This window comes from Heterodontus francisci, chromosome 46, assembly GCF_036365525.1.
Source record: "Heterodontus francisci isolate sHetFra1 chromosome 46, sHetFra1.hap1, whole genome shotgun sequence".
Lineage (NCBI taxonomy): Eukaryota > Metazoa > Chordata > Chondrichthyes > Heterodontiformes > Heterodontidae > Heterodontus > Heterodontus francisci.
In genome coordinates, this window is record NC_090416.1 from 21,491,849 (window position 1) to 21,517,767 (window position 25,919).

General features: G+C 48.2%; 1 protein-coding gene across 3 annotated transcripts in view; it reads right to left on the bottom strand.

Annotated features, from left to right (window-relative positions):
- The window catches only part of thbs3a (thrombospondin 3a), a 126,696-nt gene extending 103,559 nt beyond the window's left edge, over positions 1-23,137 (bottom strand). For 2 of the 3 annotated variants that reach the window (XM_068022826.1, XM_068022824.1), the window contains exons 1-4: positions 22,938-23,137; positions 20,974-21,183; positions 20,488-20,744; positions 8,610-8,712 (exon numbers count right to left, since the gene is read on the bottom strand). In XM_068022826.1, the coding sequence (XP_067878927.1) occupies positions 8,610-8,712; positions 20,488-20,744; positions 20,974-21,183; positions 22,938-23,016 (649 nt within the window). In that variant the 5' untranslated portion in view covers positions 23,017-23,137. The remainder of the gene's footprint in view (positions 1-8,609; positions 8,713-20,487; positions 20,745-20,973; positions 21,184-22,937) is intronic. The other variant, XM_068022825.1, reaches the window with a different exon arrangement.
- Between the last annotated feature and the right edge of the window lie 2,782 nt (positions 23,138-25,919).

A 25,919-nucleotide genomic window follows, 5' to 3' on the forward strand; every position in this document is an offset into this window, starting at 1 on the left:
TCTTTATTACTGACAGTTGTCTGAGACATCGCAGACAGTGACGTTACTCTAAGCACCATCTTTATCACTGACAGATGTCTGAGACATCGCAGACAATTCCGTTACTCTCAGCACCATCTTTATTACTGACAGTTGTCTGAGACATCGCAGACAATTCAGTTACTCTCAGCACCATCTTTATTACTGACAGTTGTCTGAGACATCGCAGACAGTGACATTACTCTCAGCACCATCTTTATTACTGACAGATGTCTGAGACATCGCAGACAGTGACATTACTCTCAGCACCATCTTTATTACTGACAGTTGTCTGAGACATCGCAGACAGTGACGTTACTCACAGCACCATCTTTATTACTGACAGATGTCTGAGACATCGCAGACAGTGACGTTACTCTCAGCACCATCTTTATTCGTGACAGTTGTCTGAGACATCGCAGACGGTGATGTTACTCTAAGCACCATCTTTATTACTGACAGATGTCTGAGACATCGCAGACAGTGACATTACTCTCAGCACCATCTTTATTACTGACAGATGTCTGAGACATCGCAGACAGTGACGTTACTCTCAGCACCATCTTTATTACTGACAGTTGTCTGAGACATCGCAGACAGTGACGTTACTCTCAGCACCATCTTTATTACTGACAGTTGTCTGAGACATCGCAGAGGGTGACGTTTCACTCAGCACCATCTTTATTACTGACAGATGTCTGAGATATCGCAGACGGTGACGTTTCACTCAGCACCATCTTTATTACTGACAGATGTCTGAGACATCGCAGACAGTGACGTTACTCTCAGCACCATCTTTATTACTGACAGATGTCTGAGACATCGCAGAGAGTGACGTTACTCTCAGCACCATCTTTATTACTGACAGATGTCTGAGACATCGCAGACAGTGACGTTACTCTCAGCACCATCTTTATTACTGACAGATGTCTGAGACATCGCAGACAGTGTCATTACTCTCAGCACCATCTTTATTACTGACAGATGTCTGAGACATCGCAGACAGTGACGTTACTCTCAGCACCATCTTTATTACTGACAGATGTCTGAGACATCGCAGACAGTGACGTTACTCTCAGCACCATCTTTATTACTGACAGATGTCTGAGACATCGCAGACAGTGTCATTACTCTCAGCACCATCTTTATTACTGACAGTTGTCTGAGACATCGCAGACAAGTCCGTTACTCTCAGCACCATCTTTATTACTGACAGTTGTCTGAGACATCGCAGACAGTGACGTTACTGGAAGCACCATCTTTATCACTGACAGATGTCTGAGACATCGCAGACAATTCCGTTACTCTCAGCACCATCTTTATTACTGACAGTTGTCTGAGACATCGCAGACAATTCCGTTACTCTCAGCACCATCTTTATTACGGACAGTTGGCTGAGACATCGCAGACGGTGACGTTTCACTCAGCACCATCTTTATTACTGACAGGTGTCTGAGACATCGCAGACAGTGACGTTACTCTCAGCACCATCTTTATTACTGACAGATGTCTGAGACATCGCAGACAGTGACGTTACTCTCAGCACCATCTTTATTACTGACAGATGTCTGAGACATCGCAGACAGTGACGTTACTCTCAGCACCATCTTTATTACTGACAGTTGTCTGAGACATCGCAGACGGTGATGTTACTCTAAGCACCATCTTTATTACTGACAGCTGTCTGAGACATCGCAGACAGTGACGTTTCACTCAGCACCATCTTTATTACTGACAGATGTCTGAGACATCGCAGACAGTGACGTTACTCTCAGCACCATCTTTATTACTGACAGATGTCTGAGACATCGCAGACAGTGACATTACTCTCAGCACCATCTTTATTACTGACAGCTGTCTGAGACATCGCAGACAGTGACGTTTCACTCAGCACCATCTTTATTACTGACAGATGTCTGAGACATCGCAGACAGTGACGTTACTCTCAGCACCATCTTTATTACTGACAGATGTCTGAGACATCGCAGAGAGTGACGTTACTCTCAAAACCATCTTTATTACTGACAGATGTCTGAGACATCGCAGACAGTGTCATTACTCTCAGCACCATCTTTATTACTGACAGATGTCTGAGACATCGCAGACAGTGACATTACTCTCAGCACCATCTTTATTACTGATAGATGTCTGAGACATCGCAGACAGTGACGTTTCACTCAGCACCATCTTTATTACTGACAGATGTCTGAGACATCGCAGACAGTGACGTTACTCTCAGCTACATCTTTATTACTGACAGATGTCTGAGACATCGCAGAGGGTGACGTTTCACTCAGCACCATCTTTATTACTGACAGGTGTCTGAGACATCGCAGACAGTGACGTTACTCTCAGCACCATCTTTATTACTGACAGATGTCTGAAACATCGCAGACAGTGACGTTACTCTCAGCACCATCTTCATTACTGACAGATGTCTGAAACATCGCAGACAGTGACGTTACTCTCAGCACCATCTTTATTACTGATAGATGTCTGAGACATCGCAGACAGTGACGTTTCACTCAGCACCATCTTTATTACTGACAGATGTCTGAGACATCGCAGACAGTGACGTTACTCTCAGCACCATCTTTATTACTGATAGATGTCTGAGACATCGCAGACAGTGACGTTTCACTCAGCACCATCTTTATCACTGACAGATGTCTGAAACATCGCAGACAGTGACGTTACTCTCAGCACCATCTTTATTACTGACAGTTGTCTGAGACATCGCATTCAGTGACGTTACTCTAAGCACCATCTTTATCACTGACAGATGTCTGAGACATCGCAGACAATTCCGTTACTCTCAGCACCATCTTTATTACTGACAGTTGTCTGAGACATGGCAGACAATTCAGTTACTCTCAGCACCATCTTTATTACTGACAGTTGTCTGAGACATCGCAGACAGTGACATTACTCTCAGCACCATCTTTATTACTGACAGATGTCTGAGACATCGCAGACAGTGACATTACTCTCAGCACCATCTTTATTACTGACAGTTGTCTGAGACATCGCAGACAGTGACGTTACTCACAGCACCATCTTTATTACTGACAGATGTCTGAGACATCGCAGACAGTGACGTTACTCTCAGCACCATCTTTATTCGTGACAGTTGAGACATCGCAGACGGTGATGTTACTCTAAGCACCATCTTTATTACTGACAGATGTCTGAGACATCGCAGACAGTGACGTTTCACTCAGCACCATCTTTATTACTGACAGCTGTCTGAGACATCGCAGACAGTGACGTTTCACTCAGCACCATCTTTATTACTGACAGCTGTCTGAGACATCGCAGACAGTGACGTTTCACTCAGCACCATCTTTATTACTGACAGATGTCTGAGACATCGCAGACAGTGACGTTACTCTCAGCACCATCTTTATTACTGACAGATGTCTGAGACATCGCAGAGAGTGACGTTACTCTCAGCACCATCTTTATTACTGACAGATGTCTGAGACATCGCAGACAGTGACATTACTCTCAGCACCATCTTTATTACTGACAGATGTCTGAGACATCGCAGACAGTGACGTTACTCTCAGCACCATCTTTATTACTGACAGCTGTCTGAGACATCGCAGACAGTGACGTTTCACTCAGCACCATCTTTATTACTGACAGATGTCTGAGACATCGCAGACAGTGTCATTACTCTCAGCACCATCTTTATTACTACCAGATGTCTGAGACATCGCAGACAGTGACATTACTCTCAGCACCATCTTTATTACTGATAGATGTCTGAGACATCGCAGACAGTGACGTTTCACTCAGCACCATCTTTATTACTGACAGATGTCTGAGACATCGCAGACAGTGACGTTACTCTCAGCTACATCTTTATTACTGACAGATGTCTGAGACATCGCAGAGGGTGACGTTTCACTCAGCACCATCTTTATTACTGACAGGTGTCTGAGACATCGCAGACAGTGACGTTACTCTCAGCACCATCTTTATTACTGACAGATGTCTGAAACATCGCAGACAGTGACGTTACTCTCAGCACCATCTTCATTACTGACAGATGTCTGAAACATCGCAGACAGTGACGTTACTCTCAGCACCATCTTTATTACTGATAGATGTCTGAGACATCGCAGACAGTGACGTTTCACTCAGCACCATCTTTATTACTGACAGATGTCTGAGACATCGCAGACAGTGACGTTACTCTCAGCACCATCTTTATTACTGATAGATGTCTGAGACATCGCAGACAGTGACGTTTCACTCAGCACCATCTTTATTACTGACAGATGTCTGAAACATCGCAGACAGTGACGTTACTCTCAGCACCATCTTTATTACTGATAGATGTCTGAGACATCGCAGACAGTGACGTTACTCTCAGCACCATCTTTATTACTGACAGTTGTCTGAGACATCGCAGACAGTGACGTTACTCTAAGCACCATCTTTATCACTGACAGATGTCTGAGACATCGCAGACAATTCCGTTACTCTCAGCACCATCTTTATTACTGACAGTTGTCTGAGACAACGCAGACAATTCAGTTACTCTCAGCACCATCTTTATTACTGACAGTTGTCTGAGACATCGCAGACAGTGACATTACTCTCAGCACCATCTTTATTACTGACAGATGTCTGAGACATCGCAGACAGTGACATTACTCTCAGCACCATCTTTATTACTGACAGTTGTCTGAGACATCGCAGACAGTGACGTTACTCTCAGCACCATCTTTATTACTGACAGTTGTCTGAGACATCGCAGACAGTGACATTACTCTCAGCACCATCTTTATTACTGACAGATGTCTGAAACATCGCAGACGGTGATGTTACTCTAAGCACCATCTTTATTACTGACAGATGTCTGAGACATCGCAGACAGTGACGTTACTCACAGCACCATCTTTATTACTGACAGATGTCTGAGACATCGCAGACAGTGACGTTACTCTCAGCACCATCTTTATTAGTGACAGTTGTCTGAGACATCGCAGACGGTGATGTTACTCTAAGCACCATCTTTATTACTGACAGATGTCTGAGACATCGCAGACAGTGACGTTTCACTCAGCACCATCTTTATTACTGACAGATGTCTGAGACATCGCAGACAGTGACGTTACTCTCAGCACCATCTTTATTACTGACAGATGTCTGAGACATCGCAGACAGTGACATTACTCTCAGCACCATCTTTATTACTGACAGATGTCTGAGACATCGCAGTGACATTACTCTCAGCACCATCTTTATTACTGACAGCTGTCTGAGACATCGCAGACAGTGACGTTTCACTCAGCACCATCTTTATTACTGACAGATGTCTGAGACATCGCAGACAGTGACATTTCACTCAGCACCATCTTTATTACTGACAGATGTCTGAAACATCGCAGACAGTGACGTTACTCTCAGCACCATCTTTATTACTGACAGATGTCTGAAACATCGCAGACAGTGACGTTACTCTCAGCACCATCTTTATTACTGATAGATGTCTGAGACATCGCAGACAGTGACGTTACTCTCAGCACCATCTTTATTACTGACAGATGTCTGAGACATCGCAGACAGTGACGTTACTCTCAGCACCATCTTTATTACTGACAGATGTCTGAGACATCACAGACAGTGACGTTACTCTCAGCACCAACTTTATTACTGACAGATGTCTGAGACATCGCAGACAGTGACATTACTCTCAGCACCATCTTTATTGCTGACAGATGTCTGAGACATCGCAGACAGTGACGTTACTCTCAGCACCATCTTTATTGCTGACAGATGTCTGAGACATCGCAGACGGTGACGTTTCACTCAGCACCATCTTTATTACTGACAGATGTCTGAGACATCGCAGACAGTGACGTTTCACTCAGCACCATCTTTATTACTGACAGATGTACGAGACATCGCAGACAGTGACGTTACTCTCAGCACCATCTTTATTACTGACAGATGTCTGAGACATCGCAGACAGTTCCGTTACTCTCAGCACCATCTTTATTAGTGACAGTTGTCTGAGACATCGCAGACAGTGACGTTACTCTCAGCACCATCTTTATTAGTGACAGTTGTCTGAGACATCGCAGACGGTGATGTTACTCTAAGCACCATCTTTATTACTGACAGATGTCTGAGACATCGCAGACAGTGTCATTACTCTCAGCACCATCTTTATTACTGACAGATGTCTGAGACATCGCAGACAGTGACGTTACTCTCAGCACTTTCTTTATTACTGACAGATGTCTGAGACATCGCAGACAGTGACATTACTCTCAGCACCATCTTTATTACTGACAGATGTCTGAGACATCGCAGACAGTGACGTTACTCTCAGCACCATCTTTATTACTGACAGATGTCTGAGACATCGCAGACAGTGTCATTACTCTCAGCACCATCTTTATTACTGACAGATGTCTGAGACATCGCAGACAGTGACGTTACTCTCAGCACCATCTTTATTACTGACAGATGTCTGAGACATCGCAGACAGTGACGTTACTCTCAGCACCATCTTTATTACTGACAGATGTCTGAGACATCGCAGACAGTGACATTACTCTCAGCACCATCTTTATTACTGACAGCTGTCTGAGACATCGCAGACAGTGACGTTTCACTCAGCACCATCTTTATTACTGACAGATGTCTGAGACATCGCAGACAGTGACGTTACTCTCAGCACCATCTTTATTACTGACAGATGTCTGAGACATCGCAGAGAGTGTCGTTACTCTCAGCACCATCTTTATTACTGACAGATGTCTGAGATATCACAGACAGTGTCATTACTCTCAGCACCATCTTTATTACTGACAGATGTCTGAGACATCGCAGACAGTGACATTACTCTCAGCACCATCTTTATTACTGATAGATGTCTGAGACATCGCAGACAGTGACGTTTCACTCAGCACCATCTTTATTACTGACAGATGTCTGAGACATCGCAGACAGTGACGTTACTCTCAGCACCATCTTTATTACTGACAGATGTCTGAAACATCGCAGACAGTGACATTACTCTCAGCACCATCTTTATTACTGATAGATGTCTGAGACATCGCAGACAGTGACGTTACTCTCAGCACCATCTTTATTACTGACAGATGTCTGAGACATCGCAGACAGTGACGTTACTCTCAGCACCATCTTTATTACTGACAGATGTCTGAAACATCGCAGACAGTGACGTTACTCTCAGCACCATCTTTATTACTGACAGATGTCTGAAACATCGCAGACAGTGACGTTACTCTCAGCACCATCTTTATTACTGACAGATGTCTGAGACATCGCAGTGACATTACTCTCAGCACCATCTTTATTACTGATAGATGTCTGAGACATCGCAGACAGTGACGTTTCACTCAGCACCATCTTTATTACTGACAGTTGTCTGAGACATCGCAGACAGTGACGTTACTCTCAGCACCATCTTTATTACTGACAGATGTCTGAGACATAGCAGAGGGTGACGTTTCACTCAGCACCATCTTTATTACTGACAGGTGTCTGAGACATCGCAGACAGTGACGTTACTCTCAGCACCATCTTTATTACTGACAGATGTCTGAAACATCGCAGACAGTGACATTACTCTCAGCACCATCTTTATTACTGATAGATGTCTGAGACATCGCAGACAGTGACGTTACTCTCAGCACCATCTTTATTACTGACAGATGTCTGAGACATCGCAGACAGTGACGTTACTCTCAGCACCATCTTTATTACTGACAGATGTCTGAAACATCGCAGACAGTGACGTTACTCTCAGCACCATCTTTATTACTGACAGATGTCTGAGACATCGCAGAGGGTGACGTTTCACTCAGCACCATCTTTATTACTGACAGGTGTCTGAGACATCGCAGACAGTGACGTTACTCTCAGCACCATCTTTATTACTGACAGATGTCTGAGACATCGCAGACAGTGACGTTACTCTCAGCACCATCTTTATTACTGACAGATGTCTGAGACATCGCAGACAGTGTCATTACTCTCAGCACCATCTTTATTACTGACAGATGTCTGAGACATCGCAGACAGTGACGTTACTCTCAGCACCATCTTTATTACTGACAGATGTCTGAAACATCGCAGACAGTGACATTACTCTCAGCACCATCTTTATTACTGACAGATGTCTGAGACATCGCAGACAGTGACGTTACTCTCAGCACCATCTTTATTACTGACAGATGTCTGAAACATCGCAGAGGGTGACGTTTCACTCAGCACCATCTTTATTACTGACAGGTGTCTGAGACATCGCAGACAGTGACGTTACTCTCAGCACCATCGTTATTACTGACAGATGTCTGAGACATTGCAGACAGTGACATTTCAGTGGATGTGGCTGGGTCTCCGCATGGTTGCATTGTCAGTAAACCCAGCCTTATTACAATAACCACAGTTCTGGCAGTGGTGATGAAAGGCCAGAGATCTGAAATATTGACTCTGTTTCTCTCTTCACATATGCTGCCAGACCTGTTGAATATATCCAGCACTTTCTGTTTTTCTATCGGATTTCCAGCATCCGCAGTATTTTGCTTTTACTCAAATCATACCTGTGTTCCTTAGAGCATCATCACCCTGAAATGGACACTCCAATAATGCTCCAACCCGTGTCATTGTCCCTCCAAGGATCAACTTTAACTCCTCCAGTGAGCCCTGAGCACAGCACAGTAAAGGAATTCATTGTTTTATTTCTTTTCATGTGATGAATAAAAGGAATCTTTCAATCAAAAGAAATATACAATTCCTGCAGACAAATCATACAAACAGCTGAATGAGGGATAACAGGGTGCAGGTTCCTGAAATTGAGTGTGATGGACAATGGAGTGTATGTACCGGAGCTCGGGGGTGATGGATATCGGGGAGTAAATCTGGAGATAGTGGGTGATGGAAAAGCGGGTGTAGGGTCCGGAGTGCGGGGTTGATGGATAGCGGGGTGTAGGGTCTGGAGATAGGGGGCGATGGATAGCGGGGTGTAGGGTCTGGAGATAGGGGGAGATTTATATCGGGGTGTAGGGTCTGGAGACAGGGGGTGATGGATAACGGGGTGCCGGGTCTGGAGATAGGGGGCGATGGATAAAGGGGTGCCGGGTCTGGAGATAGGGGGCGATGGATAACGGGGTGTAGGGTCTGGAGACAGGGGGTGATGGATAACAGGGTGTAGGGTTTGGAGATAGGGGGAGATTGATATCGGGGTGTAGGGTCTGGAGACAGGGGGTGATGGATAACGGGGTGTAGGGTCTGGAGATAGGGGGCGATGGATAACGGGGTGTAGGGTCTGGAGATAGGGGGTGATGGATAACGGGGTGTAGGTGTGGAGATAGGGGGCGATGGATAACGGGGTGTAGGGTCTGGAGATAGGGGATGATGGATAACGGGGTGCAGGTGTGGAGATAGGGGATGATGGATAACGGGGTGTAGGGTCTGGAGATAGGGGGGTGATGGATAACGGGGTGTAGGTGTGGAGATAGGGGGTGATGGATAACGGGGTGTAGGGTCTGGAGATAGGGGATGATGGATAACGGGGTGTAGGGTCTGGAGATAGGGGGCGATGGATAACGGGGTGGAGGGTCTGGAGATAGGGGATGATGGATAACGGGGTGTAGGTGTGGAGATAGGGGGTGATGGATAACGGGGTGTAGGTGTGGAGATAGGGGGTGATGGATAACGGGGTGTAGGGTCTGGAGATAGGGGATGATGGATAACGGGGTGTAGGTGTGGAGATAGGGGATGATGGATAACGGGGTGTAGAGTCTGGAGATAGGGGGTGATGGATAAAGGGGTGCAGGTGTGGAGATAGGGGGCGATGGATAACGGGGTGTAGGGTCTGGAGATAGGGGATGATGGATAACGGGGTGGAGGGTCTGGATATAGGTGGTGATGGATAACGGGGTGTAGGTGTGGAGATAGGGGATGATGGATAACGGGGTGCAGGGTCTGGAGATAGGGGGCGATGGATAACGGGGTGTAGGTGTGGAGATAGGGGGCGATGGATAACGGGGTGTAGGTGTGGAGATAGGGGGCGATGGATAACGGGGTGTAGAGTCTGGAGATAGGGGGTGATGGATAACGGGGTGTAGGGTCTGGAGATAGGGGATGATGGATAACGGGGTGCAGGGTCTGGAGATAGGGGGCGATGGATAACGGGGTGTAGGGTCTGGAGATAGGGGGCGATGGATAACGGGGTGTCGGCTCCTGAGATTTGGAGTGAAGGAAAATGGGGTGTCAGCTTTTGATATTGGGAGTGATGGATAATGGAATGCAGGCTCCTAATATTGGGAGTGATAGATAATGGAGTGCAGGCTCCTGATATTGGGAGTGATGGATAATGGAGTGCAGGCTCCTGATATTGGGAGTGATGGATAATGGGGTGCAGGCTCCTGATATTGGGAGCGATGGATAATGGAGTGCAGGCTCCTGATATTGGGAGTGATGGATAATGGAGTGCAGGCTCCTGATATTGGGAGTGATGGATAATGGAGTGCAGGCTCCTGATATTGGGAGTGATGGATAATGGGGTGCAGGCTCCTGATATTGGGAGTGATGGATAATGGAGTGCAGGCTCCTGATATTGGGAGTGATGGATAATGGAGTGCAGGCTCCTGATATTGGGAGTGATGGATAATGGGGTGCAGGCTCCTGATATTGGGAGTGATGGATAATGGGGTGCAGGCTCCTGATATTGGGAGCGATGGATAATGGAGTGTCGGCTCCTGATATTGGGAGCGATGGATAATGGAGTGCAGGCTCCTGATATTGGGAGCGATGGATAATGGAGTGCAGGCTCCTGATATTGGGAGCGATGGATAATGGAATGCAGGCTCCTGATATTGGGAGCGATGGATAATGGAGTGTCGGCTCCTGATATTGGGAGCGATGGATAATGGAGTGCAGGCTCCTGATATTGGGAGTGATGGATAATGGGGTGCAGGCTCCTGATATTGGGAGTGATGGATAATGGGGTGCAGGCTCCTGATATTGGGAGCGATGGATAATGGAGTGTCGGCTCCTGATATTGGGAGCGATGGATAATGGAGTGCAGGCTCCTGATATTGGGAGCGATGGATAATGGAGTGCAGGCTCCTGATATTGGGAGCGATGGATAATGGAGTGCAGGCTCCTGATATTGGGAGTGATGGATAATGGAGTGTAGGCTCCTGATATTGGGAGCGATGGATAATGGAGTGTCGGCTCCTGATATTGGGGGTGATGGATAATGGGGTGTAGGCTCCTGATATTGGGAGTGATGGATAATGGAGTGTCGGCTCCTGATATTGGGAGCGATGGATAATGGAGTGTAGGCTCCTGATATTGGGAGCGATGGATAATGGAGTGCAGGCTCCTGATATTGGAAGTGATGGATAATGGAGTGCAGGCTCCTGATATTGGGAGCGATGGATAATGGAGTGCAGGCTCCTGATATTGGGAGCGATGGATAATGGAGTGTCGGCTCCTGATATTGGGAGCGATGGATAATGGAGTGCAGGCTCCTGATATTGGGAGCGATGGATAATGGAGTGCAGGCTCCTGATATTGGGAGCGATGGATAATGGAGTGCAGGCTCCTGATATTGGGAGCGATGGATAATGGGGTGCAGGCTCCTGATATTGGGAGCGATGGATAATGGAGTGTAGGCTCCTGATATTGGGAGCGATGGATAATGGAGTGCAGGCTCCTGATATTGGGAGCGATGGATAATGGAGTGCAGGCTCCTGATATTGGGAGCGATGGAAAATGGAGTGCAGGCTCCTGATATTGGGAGCGATGGATAATGGAGTGCAGGCTCCTGATATTGGGAGTGATGGATAATGGAGTGTAGGCTCCTGATATTGGGAGCGATGGATAATGGAGTGTCGGCTCCTGATATTGGGGGTGATGGATAATGGGGTGTAGGCTCCTGATATTGGGAGTGATGGAGAATGGAGTGTCGGCTCCTGATATTGGGAGCGATGGATAATGGAGTGTCGGCTCCTGATATTGGGGGTGATGGATAATGGGGTGCAGGCTCCTGATATTGGGAGTGATGGAGAATGGAGTGTAGGATCCTGATATTGGGAGTGATGGAGAATGGAGTGTAGGATCCTGAGATTGGGAGTGATGGAAAATGGAGTGTCGGCTCCTGATTTTGGGAGTGATGGATAATGGGGTGAAGGCTCCTGATTTTGGGAGTGATGGAAAATGGAGTGTCGGCTCCTGATTTTGGGAGTGATGGATAATGGGGTGAAGGCTCCTGATTTTGGGAGTGATGGATAATGGGGTGAAGGCTCCTGATATTGGGAGTGATGGATAATGGAGTGAAGGCTCCTGATATTGGGAGTGATGGATAATGGGGTGTAGGCTCCTGATATTGGGAGTGATGGAGAATGGAGTGTAGGATCCTGACATTGGGAGTGATGGATAATGGAGTGAAGGCTCCTGATTTTGGGAGTGATGGATAATGGGGTGTAGGCTCCTGATATTGGGAGTGATGGAGAATGGAGTGCAGGATCCTGATATTGGGAGTGATGGATAATGGGGTGTAGGCTTTTGATCGTGGGAGTGATGGATAATGGAGTGTAGGTTCCTGAGATTGGGAGTGATGGATAATGGGGTGTAGGCTTTTGATCGTGGGAGTGATGGATAATGGAGTGTAGGCTCCTGATATTGGGAGTGATGGGTAATGGGGTGTAGGCTGCTGATAGTGGGAGTGATGGATAATGGAGTGTCGGCTCCTGATATTGGGAGTGATGGATAATGGAGTGAAGGCTCCTGATTTTGGGAGTGATGGATAATGGGGTGTAGGCTCCTGATATTGGGAGCGATGGATAATGGAGTGAAGGCTCCTGATATTGGGAGTGATGGATAATGGAGTGAAGGCTCCTGATATTGGGAGTGATGGATAATGGGGTGTAGGCTCCTGATATTGGGAGTGATGGATAATGGGGTGTAGGCTCCTGATATTGGGAGTGATGGAGAATGGAGTGTAGGATCCTGATATTGGGAGTGATGGATAATGGGGTGTAGGCTCCTGATATTGGGAGTGATGGAGAATGGAGTGTAGGATCCTGATATTGGGAGTGATGGAGAATGGAGTGTAGGCTCCTGATATTGGGAGTGATGGAGAATGGAGTGTAGGATCCTGATATTGGGAGTGATGGATAATGGAGTGTAGGCTCCTGAGATTGGGAGTGATGGAAAATGGAGTGTCGGCTCCTGATTTTGGGAGTGATGGATAATGGGGTGAAGGCTCCTGATTTTGGGAGTGATGGATAATGGGGTGTAGGCTCCTGATATTGGGAGTGATGGATAATGGAGTGAAGGCTCCTGATTTTGGGAGTGATGGATAATGGGGTGTAGGCTCCTGATATTGGGAGTGATGGAGAATGGAGTGTAGGATCCTGATATTGGGAGTGATGGATAATGGAGTGAAGGCTCCTGATTTTGGGAGTGATGGATAATGGGGTGTAGGCTCCTGATATTGGGAATGATGGATAATGGAGTGAAGGCTCCTGATTTTGGGAGTGATGGATAATGGGGTGTAGGCTCCTGATATTGGGTGTGATGGAGAATGGAGTGCAGGATCCTGATATTGGGAGTGATGGATAATGGGGTGTAGGCTTTTGATCGTGGGAGTGATGGATAATGGAGTGTAGGTTCCTGAGATTGGGAGTGATGGATAATGGGGTGTAGGCTTTTGATCGTGGGAGTGATGGATAATGGAGTGTAGGCTCCTGATATTGGGAGTGATGGGTAATGGGGTGTAGGCTGCTGATAGTGGGAGTGATGGATAATGGAGTGTCGGCTCCTGATATTGGGAGTGATGGATAATGGAGTGAAGGCTCCTGAGATTTGGAGTGATGGATAATGTAGTTTAGGCTCCTGATATTGGGAGTGATGGATAATGGAGTGTAGGCTCCTGATATTGGGAGTGATGGATAATGGAGTGAAGGCTCCTGATATTGGGAGTGATGGATAATGGGGTGTAGGCTCCTGATATTGGGAGTGATGGAGAATGGAGTGTAGGATCCTGACATTGGGAGTGATGGATAATGGAGTGAAGGCTCCTGATTTTGGGAGTGATGGATAATGGGGTGTAGGCTCCTGATATTGGGAGTGATGGAGAATGGAGTGCAGGATCCTGATATTGGGAGTGATGGATAATGGGGTGTAGGCTTTTGATCGTGGGAGTGATGGATAATGGAGTGTAGGTTCCTGAGATTGGGAGTGATGGATAATGGGGTGTAGGCTTTTGATCGTGGGAGTGATGGATAATGGAGTGTAGGCTCCTGATATTGGGAGTGATGGGTAATGGGGTGTAGGCTGCTGATAGTGGGAGTGATGGATAATGGAGTGTCGGCTCCTGATATTGGGAGTGATGGATAATGGAGTGAAGGCTCCTGATTTTGGGAGTGATGGATAATGGGGTGTAGGCTCCTGATATTGGGAGCGATGGATAATGGAGTAAAGGCTCCTGATATTGGGAGTGATGGATAATGGAGTGAAGGCTCCTGATATTGGGAGTGATGGATAATGGGGTGTAGGCTCCTGATATTGGGAGTGATGGATAATGGGGTGTAGGCTCCTGATATTGGGAGTGATGGAGAATGGAGTGTAGAATCCTGATATTGGGAGTGATGGATAATGGGGTGTAGGCTCCTGATATTGGGAGTGATGGAGAATGGAGTGCAGGATCCTGATATTGGGAGTGATGGAGAATGGAGTGTAGGCTCCTGATATTGGGAGTGATGGAGAATGGAGTGTAGGATCCTGATATTGGGAGTGATGGATAATGGAGTGTAGGCTCCTGAGATTGGGAGTGATGGAAAATGGAGTGTCGGCTCCTGATTTTGGGAGTGATGGATAATGGGGTGAAGGCTCCTGATTTTGGGAGTGATGGATAATGGGGTGTAGGCTCCTGATATTGGGAGTGATGGATAATGGAGTGAAGGCTCCTGATTTTGGGAGTGATGGATAATGGGGTGTAGGCTCCTGATATTGGGAGTGATGGAGAATGGAGTGTAGGATCCTGATATTGGGAGTGATGGATAATGGAGTGAAGGCTCCTGATTTTGGGAGTGATGGATAATGGGGTGTAGGCTCCTGATATTGGGAATGATGGATAATGGAGTGAAGGCTCCTGATTTTGGGAGTGATGGATAATGGGGTGTAGGCTCCTGATATTGGGAGTGATGGAGAATGGAGTGCAGGATCCTGATATTGGGAGTGATGGATAATGGGGTGTAGGCTTTTGATCGTGGGAGTGATGGATAATGGAGTGTAGGTTCCTGAGATTGGGAGTGATGGATAATGGGGTGTAGGCTTTTGATCGTGGGAGTGATGGATAATGGAGTGTAGGCTCCTGATATTGGGAGTGATGGGTAATGGGGTGTAGGCTGCTGATAGTGGGAGTGATGGATAATGGAGTGTCGGCTCCTGATATTGGGAGTGATGGATAATGGAGTGAAGGCTCCTGAGATTTGGAGTGATGGATAATGTAGTTTAGGCTCCTGATATTGGGAGTGATGGATAATGGAGTGTAGGCTCCTGATATTGGGAGTGATGGATAATGGAGTGTCGGCTCCTGATATTGGGGGTGATGGATAATGGAGTGAGGGCTTTTGATAGTGGGAGTGATGGATAATGGGGTGTAGGCTCCTGATATTGGGAGTGATGGATAATGGAGTGTAGGCTCCTGATATTGGGGGTGATGGATAATGGAGTGTAGGCTTTTGATAGTGGGAGTGATGGATAATGGGGTGTAGGCTCCTGATATTGGGAGTGATGGATAATGGAGTGTAGGCTCCTGATATTGGGGGTGATGGATAATGGAGTGTAGGCTTTTGATAGTGGGAGTGATGGATAATGGGGTGTAGGCTCCTGATATTGGGAGTGATGGATAATGGGGTGTAGGCTCCTGATATTGGGAGTGATGGATAATGGGATGTAGGCTCCTGATATTGGGAGTGATGGAGAATGGGGTGTAGGCTCTTGATAGTGGGAGTGATGGATAATGGAGTGTAGGCTCTTGATATTGGGGGTGATGGATAATGGAGTGTACGCTCCTGATATTGGGGGTGATGGATAATGGAGTGTAGGCTCCTGATAGTGGGAATGATGGATAATGGGGTGGAGGCTCCTGATATTGGGAGTGATGGATAATGGAGTGTAGGCTCTTGATATTGGGGGTGATGGATAATGGAGTGTACGCTCCTGATATTGGGGGTGATGGATAATGGAGTGTAGGCTCCTGATAGTGGGAATGATGGATAATGGAGTGTAGGCTCCTGAGATTTGGAGTGATGGATAATGTAGTTTAGGCTCCTGATATTGGGAGTGATGGATAATGGAGTGTAGGCTCCTGATATTGGGGGTGATGGATAAAGGTGTGTCGGCTCCTGATATTGGGAGTGATGGATAGTGGAGTGTAGGGTCCTGAGATTTGGAGTGATGGATAATGGAGTGCAGGCTCCTGATATTGGGAGCGATGGATAAAGGTGTGTCGGCTCCTGATATTGGGAGCGATGGATAAAGGTGTGTCGGCTCCTGATATTGGGAGTGATGGATAGTGGAGTGTAGGGTCCTGAGATTTGGAGTGATGGATAATGGAGTGCAGGCTCCTGATTTTGGGAGTGATGGATAATGGGGTGTAGGCTCCTGATATTGGGAATGATGGATAATGGAGTGAAGGCTCCTGATTTTGGGAGTGATGGATAATGGGGTGTAGGCTCCTGATATTGGGAGTGATGGAGAATGGAGTGCAGGATCCTGATATTGGGAGTGATGGATAATGGGGTGTAGGCTTTTGATCGTGGGAGTGATGGATAATGGAGTGTAGGTTCCTGAGATTGGGAGTGATGGATAATGGGGTGTAGGCTTTTGATCGTGGGAGTGATGGATAATGGAGTGTAGGCTCCTGATATTGGGAGTGATGGGTAATGGGGTGTAGGCTGCTGATAGTGGGAGTGATGGATAATGGAGTGTCGGCTCCTGATATTGGGAGTGATGGATAATGGAGTGAAGGCTCCTGATTTTGGGAGTGATGGATAATGGGGTGTAGGCTCCTGATATTGGGAGCGATGGATAATGGAGTGAAGGCTCCTGATATTGGGAGTGATGGATAATGGAGTGAAGGCTCCTGATATTGGGAGTGATGGATAATGGGGTGTAGGCTCCTGATATTGGGAGTGATGGAGAATGGAGTGTAGGATCCTGATATTGGGAGTGATGGATAATGGGGTGTAGGCTCCTGATATTGGGAGTGATGGAGAATGGAGTTTAGGATCCTGATATTGGGAGTGATGGATAATGGGGTGAAGGCTCCTGATTTTGGGAGTGATGGATAATGGGGTGTAGGCTCCTGATATTGGGAGTGATGGATAATGGAGTGAAGGCTCCTGATTTTGGGAGTGATGGATAATGGGGTGTAGGCTCCTGATATTGGGAGTGATGGAGAATGGAGTGTAGGATCCTGATATTGGGAGTGATGGATAATGGAGTGAAGGCTCCTGATTTTGGGAGTGATGGATAATGGGGTGTAGGCTCCTGATATTGGGAATGATGGATAATGGAGTGAAGGCTCCTGATTTTGGGAGTGATGGATAATGTAGTTTAGGCTCCTGATATTGGGAGTGATGGATAATGGAGTGTAGGCTCCTGATATTGGGAGTGATGGATAGTGGAGTGTAGGCTCCGGATATTGGGAGTGATGGATAATGGAGTGTAGGCTCCTGATATTGGGAGTGATGGATAATGGAGTGTCGGCTCCTGATATTGGGGGTGATGGATAATGGAGTGAGGGCTTTTGATAGTGGGAGTGATGGATAATGGGGTGTAGGCTCCTGATATTGGGAGTGATGGATAATGGAGTGTAGGCTCCTGATATTGGGGGTGATGGATAATGGAGTGTAGGCTTTTGATAGTGGGAGTGATGGATAATGGGGTGTAGGCTCCTGATATTGGGAGTGATGGATAATGGGGTGTAGGCTCCTGATATTGGGAGTGATGGATAATGGGGTGTAGGCTCCTGATATTGGGAGTGATGGAGAATGGGGTGTAGGCTCTTGATAGTGGGAGTGATGGATAATGGAGTGTAGGCTCCTGATATTGGGGGTGATGGATAATGGGGTGTAGGCTCCTGATAGTGGGAGTGATGGATAATGGAGTGTAGGCTCTTGATATTGGGGGTGATGGATAATGGAGTGTACGCTCCTGATATTGGGGGTGATGGATAATGGAGTGTAGGCTCCTGATAGTGGGAATGATGGATAATGGAGTGTAGGCTCCTGAGATTTGGAGTGATGGATAATGTAGTTTAGGCTCCTGATATTGGGAGTGATGGATAATGGAGTGTAGGCTCCTGATATTGGGGGTGATGGATAAAGGTGTGTCTGCTCCTGATATTGGGAGTGATGGATAATGGAGTCTAGGATCCTGATATTGGGGGTGATGGATAATGGAGTCTAGGATCCTGATATTGGGGGAGATGGATAATGGAGTATAGGCTCCTGATATTGGGAGCGATGGATAATGGGGTGTAGGCTCCTGATATTGGGAGTGATGGATAATGGAGTCTAGGATCCTGATATTGGGAGTGATGGATAATGGAGTATAGGCTCCTGATATTGGGAGCGATGGATAATGGAGTGTAGGATCCTGATATTGGGAGCGATGGATAATGGAGTGTAGGCTCCTGATATTGGGAGTGATGGATAATGGAGTCTAGGCTCCTGATATTGGGAGCGATGGATAATGGAGTCTAGGCTCCTGATATTGGGAGTGATAGATAATGGGGTGTCGGCTCCTGATATTGGGAGTGATGGATAATGGAGTGTAGGCTCCTGATATTGGGAGTGATGGATAATGGGGTGTCGGCTCCTGATATTGGGAGTGATGGATAATGGAGTCTAGGATCCTGATATTGGGGGTGATGGATAATGGAGTGTAGGCTCCTGATATTGGGAGTGATGGATAATGGGGTGTAGGCTCCTGATATTGGGAGTGATGGATAATGGAGTCTAGGCTCCTGATATTGGGAGTGATGGATAATGGAGTCTAGGATCCTGATATTGGGGGTGATGGATAATGGAGTGTAGGATCCTGATATTGGGAGTGATGGATAATGGAGTGTAGGCTCCTGATATTGGGGGTGATGGATAATGGAGTATAGGCTCCTGATATTGGGGGTGATGGATAATGGGGTGTAGGCTCCTGGTATTGGGGGTGATGGATAATGGACTGTAGGATCCTGATATTGGGAGTGATGGATAATGGAGTATAGGCTCCTGATATTGGGAGTGATGGATAATGGGGTGTAGGCTCCTGATATTGGGGGTGATGGATAATGGGGTGTAGGCTACTGATATTGGGAGTGATGGATAATGGGGTGTAGGCTCCTGATATTGGGAGTGATGGATAATGCAGTGTAGGCTCCTGATATTGGGAGTGATGGATAATGGGGTGTAGGCTCCTGATATTGGGAGTGATGGTGAATGGGGTGTAGGCTCCTGATATTGGGGGTGATGGATAATGGGGTGTAGGCTCCTGATATTGGGAATGATGGATAATGGAGTTTAGGATCCTGATATTGGGAGTGATGGATAATGGGGTGTAGGCTCCTGATAGTCGGAGTGATGGATAATGGAGTGTAGGCTCCTGATATTGGGGGTGATGGATAATGGTATGTTTGGTCCTTGAGTGGGGTTAATGGATAATTGTGTGTCGAGTCCTGAGATTGTGTGAAACAGCCGAGAACTCTCCTGGTACCCTGGATTTAGACAGCAAGTCCTCATAGAATCAGCCAGAATCAGTGTTGGACAAATGGGAAGAATGCTGCTGCTCCCCCATAAGTTATGTGGCAGGGTTCTGCCAGAGCAAAAAATCATGGTCCTCATATGTCCAGCACACGGCAATGTCATTTACATGCATGGTGGGCTGAATGACTTCCTTCTTTACGGTATCATTCTATGACTTTATGTGCAGCACAGGGAGATTGCATGTCATTGCGATTGTTCACTTATCGATTTACTATATAATAAATCTTTAGACCCAACTCATGGTCTAGTGCAATTTAGGAAGATTGTGTGACAGTGTGCAATATAACCAATGAATATCACAGGGTGCATACAAGTTACCCAAATACTAAGCAGGTAAGGCAAACTGGGTTCAATTGTACCCGCGCCCCCTCACTCTGCACAGTGTTCAATTTTCCCACTAATTCAACCCCCTTATCTCCTCATCCAAAAACCCCGAGCTCCCACCCATCATCTCCTCATTCTCCCTATTTCAGTTGCTGTGTGTATCAGTGTGGTTGACAATGTATTTGTTCTCAGGGATGGGAAATATCCAAATGCCTCCCAAGGATGCTTTGAGACTGAAGATCCAGACACTAACTGATTACTGTGGAGTTTAAGCAAGTCTGGTGAACCCTGCATCTGTCCCATGGTATGAGCTCACCTGCATCCGCGCATATGCCCTGTGACCAGTCCGGACATCGACCATCTCTGCCTGCTCCGGGGGGATGTTGACCATGGCTGGTAGCCCCACACTGGAATCCATCTGTTTGCAGTCAACGTACAGTTCCACGGAGATCATGTCACGCTGGAGCCCACTGATCCTCAGGATGATGGAATGAGGCTTCATGTCCGATATGTTTGCATTTTGTAAGTTCACGGACTGAGTTTTCCCGTCTTCCCTCAGATAGCGGATAAGCACTGTGTAAAAGTGACAATGAATACCTTGGTCAGCCACTCTCTTGCCTTTCCCTATCCTTCCCTTCCTTTTCCTCCCATCCTCTCGCCTCACCATCTCCTCCCCTCCCCTACTCCCATCCTCTCCCATTCCCCTCCTCTCCCCTAATGCACTGCCAACCCCTTTCAAGCTGGTAACCTCCAATGCACTGGTAACTGCTCTCATGGTGCCAACATAATGCCTGTCTCCTACCTCTGTTGATCTTTCCCATCACAGCAACCTCCAGGTATCTCATGTTGTCTCTCTTGGCGTAGAAACCCAGCAGAACGCCACCCTGTCTAGGTGGCAGCCTGAACACAGACACCACGAAGAGCTCATTCACCGTAAGAATCTCTGTGGCCAGTTTCTCCACGATTGTGGCCTCCTGTTTCGCATTGTGCACCGATCCAAAATCTACCACTGCTGGGACAGAGAGAGAGAGAAGGAAACTTCAAAGGCAGAAAGACACTAAATACTGGAAATCTGAAATACAAACAGAGAGTTATGGAGAAGTAAAAAAAAAATTACAATTAAAGGACAGACACTGACTGAGATGAACCAAATATGTTATTTTAGCTCCCAGTGCCCAACTCCTGACCCCTGAACTCCACAGTATACAGGAGAAAACACCTGAGGTTATTAACCAGAAAGTGATGTGAAATAGCTGAGGTTAGCATGGGATTCTAACAAACACAGAAAAAATGCAGCCCCCTAAAGTGAATGTACACCTGCCTCACCTTGTGGCGCACCCCTCACGATATCCCACATGAATGGCAGGTTGGGGAGACAGGGAGATATCTGACAGGCCATGATTCACCCAGGGTTTCGGGTTCCAGCTCCTGGGTTTAGTGTCCTGGGGTTTCAGAACCCAGGAATGGGGTTTAGGGTCCCAAGGTTTTGGGTCCTGCGGTTGGGGATTCGGGTCCCAGAAACAGAGTATGTCATTTAGGCCCTCGAGCTTGTTCTGCCATTCAATGAGAACATGGCTGACTGTGACCTAACTTCATACACCCACCTTTGCCCCAAGTAAAGGCCTGCTTGGGTCTGCAAATGAGTCCTGACCCGAGCCCGATAGAACCCCATCCGACCCTGAGTCCTTCCTTTTTTTCCCGCGCCTGACCCGACCCAACTATCAGTTAACTTACCTTCTGTTTTTCACTTTGTTCCTTACTTGCACAAGCTTAAAATAACTGTAGCAAATCCACCTTTAAAGTCCAAAAAGTAAATTAACATTAAAATGATTTACCTGAGGTGGTGATATTGTGTCCGATTCGGCTTGACCCAAGCCTGAATGCCGGACCCGGAAGTGTGACCCCACCTGACCTGAACCCGACACATGTTGTTGGGTCCCGTCGGGTTCAGGTCGGGTAGCAGGCCTTTAGCCCCAAGTTAATTAATACCTTTGGATAATAAAGATCTTTCTCAGATTTACAATTTATAATTGATCGAGCATCAATTGCCATTTGCAAACGAGCTCCAAACTTCTACCACCCTTTGTATGTACAATTATTATTTAATTGTACTCTTGGAAGGTCTGGCTCTGATTTTTAGACAATATCCCCTAGTCCTAGACTCCCTAACCAGCAGAAATAATTTCTCGACCTTATCTGTTCCCCTTGATAAAGCGCCTTGGGTTATTTTATTGCATCAAAGGTGCTATATGAATACAAGTTGTTATTGTGAAAATCACCTTTTAAGTTTCTAAATTCCACGGTATGCAACCCTGGTTTGTGTAATCTCTCCTCCTAATTTAAACCTTGGAGTCCAGCTATCATTCTGGGGTCCTGAGGTTTTACATCTCAATGTTGGGGTTTGCATCCAGACGTTTCGGGGACCAGGGTTGGGGTTTCAGATCCTGGGCTCTGGATGATGCTGAAGGTTACAGACACAGCAAGGACACTGCCAGGTCTGTCTGATGATCTGCAAATTAGTCTCCAATTCATTTTTCTTCCTCTTCCTAACATTGTTTTACTTTTCCTCTCATTCCAACACTTCCCTCCGTTCAGTCTCAGATGCCTGGAATAGTTTAAATTGCACAGCAAGTAACGGTCAGAATTTCCAAAGCCAAGAGACTGGGAAATCCCTTCGCCGCCCACTGAAACTTCCCAGAGAGACTTTAAACCAAAGCCCGGGATCCGCGGTCTCACCGGACAATCGCCGCAGTTAAACTTTCTAACCTTCAATTTCCTGTCGTCCTGCACCGATTCTGCAAAGCGCCAGAAACCAGACGGTGAACGAGCCGAGACCGGGAGCCATGGCCGGGTTTACAGTCGGGGAGATCGGGACAGAGAACAGTAGTCGGGAGCTGGTGCTGGAGGCGGTTGCGGCCGCTCTGTGTCTGGCTCTCGGATCCGGAGCTCAGTCACTCAGTCTCGGTGAAAATCCGCCCCGGGCTCTGTCTGACTGTCAATCAACGGGGCGTCACCCGGAGCCCCAGCCTCCCAGCAAAAGGAGCAGCTCCCCAGACACACAACTCCCGGTGTGAACACCGACCCCAGACACACAACTCCCGGTGTGAACCCCGATCCCAGACACACAACTCCCGGTGTGAACACCGACCTCAGACACACAACTCCCGGTGTGAACCCCGATCCCAGACACACAACTCCCGGTGTGAACACCGATCCCAGACACACAACTCCCGGTGTGAACACCGACCTCAGACACACAACTCCCGGTGTGAACCCCGATCCCAGACACACAACTCCCGGTGTGAACACCGACCTCAGACACACAACTCCCGGTGTGAACACCGATCCCAGACACACAACTCCCGGTGTGAACACCGACCCCAGACACACAACTCCCGGTGTGAACCCCGATCCCAGACACACAACTCCCGGTGTGAACACCGATCCCAGACACACAACTCCCGGTGTGAACACCGACCCCAGACACACAACTCCCGGTGTGAACCCCGATCCCAGACACACAACTCCCGGTGTGAACACCGACCTCAGACACACAACTCCCGGTGTGAACACCGACCTCAGACACACAACTCCCGGTGTGAACACCGATCCCAGACACACAACTCCCGGTGTGAACACCGACCTCAGACACACAACTCCCGGTGTGAACCCCGATCCCAGACACACAACTCCCGGTGTGAACACCGACCTCAGACACACAACTCCCGGTGTGAACCCCGATCCCAGACACACAACTCCCGGTGTGAACACCGACCTCAGACACACAACTCCCGGTGTGAACACCGATCCCAGACACACAACTCCCGGTGTGAACCCCGATCCCAGACACACAACTCCCGGTGTGAACACCGACCTCAGACACACAACTCCCGGTGTGAACACCGACCCCAGACACACAACTCCCGGTGTGAACACCGACCTCAGACACACAACTCCCGGTGTGAACCCCGATCCCAGACACACAACTCCCGGTGTGAACACCGACCCCAGACACACAACTCCCGGTGTGAACCCCGGCCCCAGACACACAACTCCCGGTGTGAACCCCGACCCCAGACACACAACTCCCGGTGTGAACCCCGATCCCAGACACACAACTCCCGGTGTGAACACCGACCTCAGACACACAACTCCCGGTGTGAACACCGACCTCAGACACACAACTCCCGGTGTGAACCCCGATCCCAGACACACAACTCCCGGTGTGAACACCGACCTCAGACACACAACTCCCGGTGTGAACACCGACCTCAGACACACAACTCCCGGTGTGAACACCGACCCCAGACACACAACTCCCGGTGTGAACCCCGATCCCAGACACACAACTCCCGGTGTGAACACCGATCCCAGACACACAACTCCCGGTGTGAACACCGATCCCAGACACACAACTCCCGGTGTAAACCCCGATCCCGACCCCAGACACACAACTCCCGGTGTGAACCCCGATCCCAGACACACAACTCCCGGTGTGAACACCGATCCCAGACACACAACTCCCGGTGTGAACCCCGATCCCAGACACACAACTCCCGGTGTGAACACCGACCTCAGACACACAACTCCCGGTGTGAACACCGACCTCAGACACACAACTCCCGGTGTGAACACCGACCTCAGACACACAACTCCCGGTGTGAACACCGATCCCAGACACACAACTCCCAGTGTGAACCCCGATCCCAGACACACAACTCCCGGTGTGAACACCGACCTCAGACACACAACTCCCGGTGTGAACACCGACCCCAGACACACAACTCCCGGTGTGAACCCCGATCCCAGACACACAACTCCCGGTGTGAACACCGATCCCAACCCCAGACACACAACTCCCGGTGTGAACCCCGATCCCAGACACACAACTCCCGGTGTGAACACCGACCTCAGACACACAACTCCCGGTGTGAACACCGACCTCAGACACACAACTCCCGGTGTGAACCCCGATCCCAGACACACAACTCCCGGTGTGAACCCCGATCCCAGACACACAACTCCCGGTGTGAACATCGATCCCAACCCCAGACACACAACTCCCGGTGTGAACCCCGATCCCAGACACACAACTCCCGGTGTGAACACCGACCTCAGACACACAACTCCCGGTGTGAACACCGACCCCAGACACACAACTCCCGGTGTGAACACCGACCCCAGACACACAACTCCCGGTGTGAACCCCGATCCCAGACACACAACTCCCGGTGTGAACACCGACCTCAGACACACAACTCCCGGTGTGAACACCGACCCCAGACACACAACTCCCGGTGTGAACACCGACCTCAGACACACAACTCCCGGTGTGAACACCGACCTCAGACACACAACTCCCGGTGTGAACACCGACCTCAGACACACAACTCCCGGTGTGAACACCGACCTCAGACACACAACTCCCGGTGTGAACCCCGATCCCAGACACACAACTCCCGGTGTGAACCCCGATCCCAGACACACAACTCCCGGTGTGAACACCGATCCCAACCCCAGACACACAACTCCCGGTGTGAACCCCGATCCCAGACACACAACTCCCGGTGTGAACACCGACCTCAGACACACAACTCCCGGTGTGAACACCGACCTCAGACACACAACTCCCGGTGTGAACCCCGATCCCAGACACACAACTCCCGGTGTGAACCCCGATCCCAGACACACAACTCCCGGTGTGAACATCGATCCCAACCCCAGACACACAACTCCCGGTGTGAACCC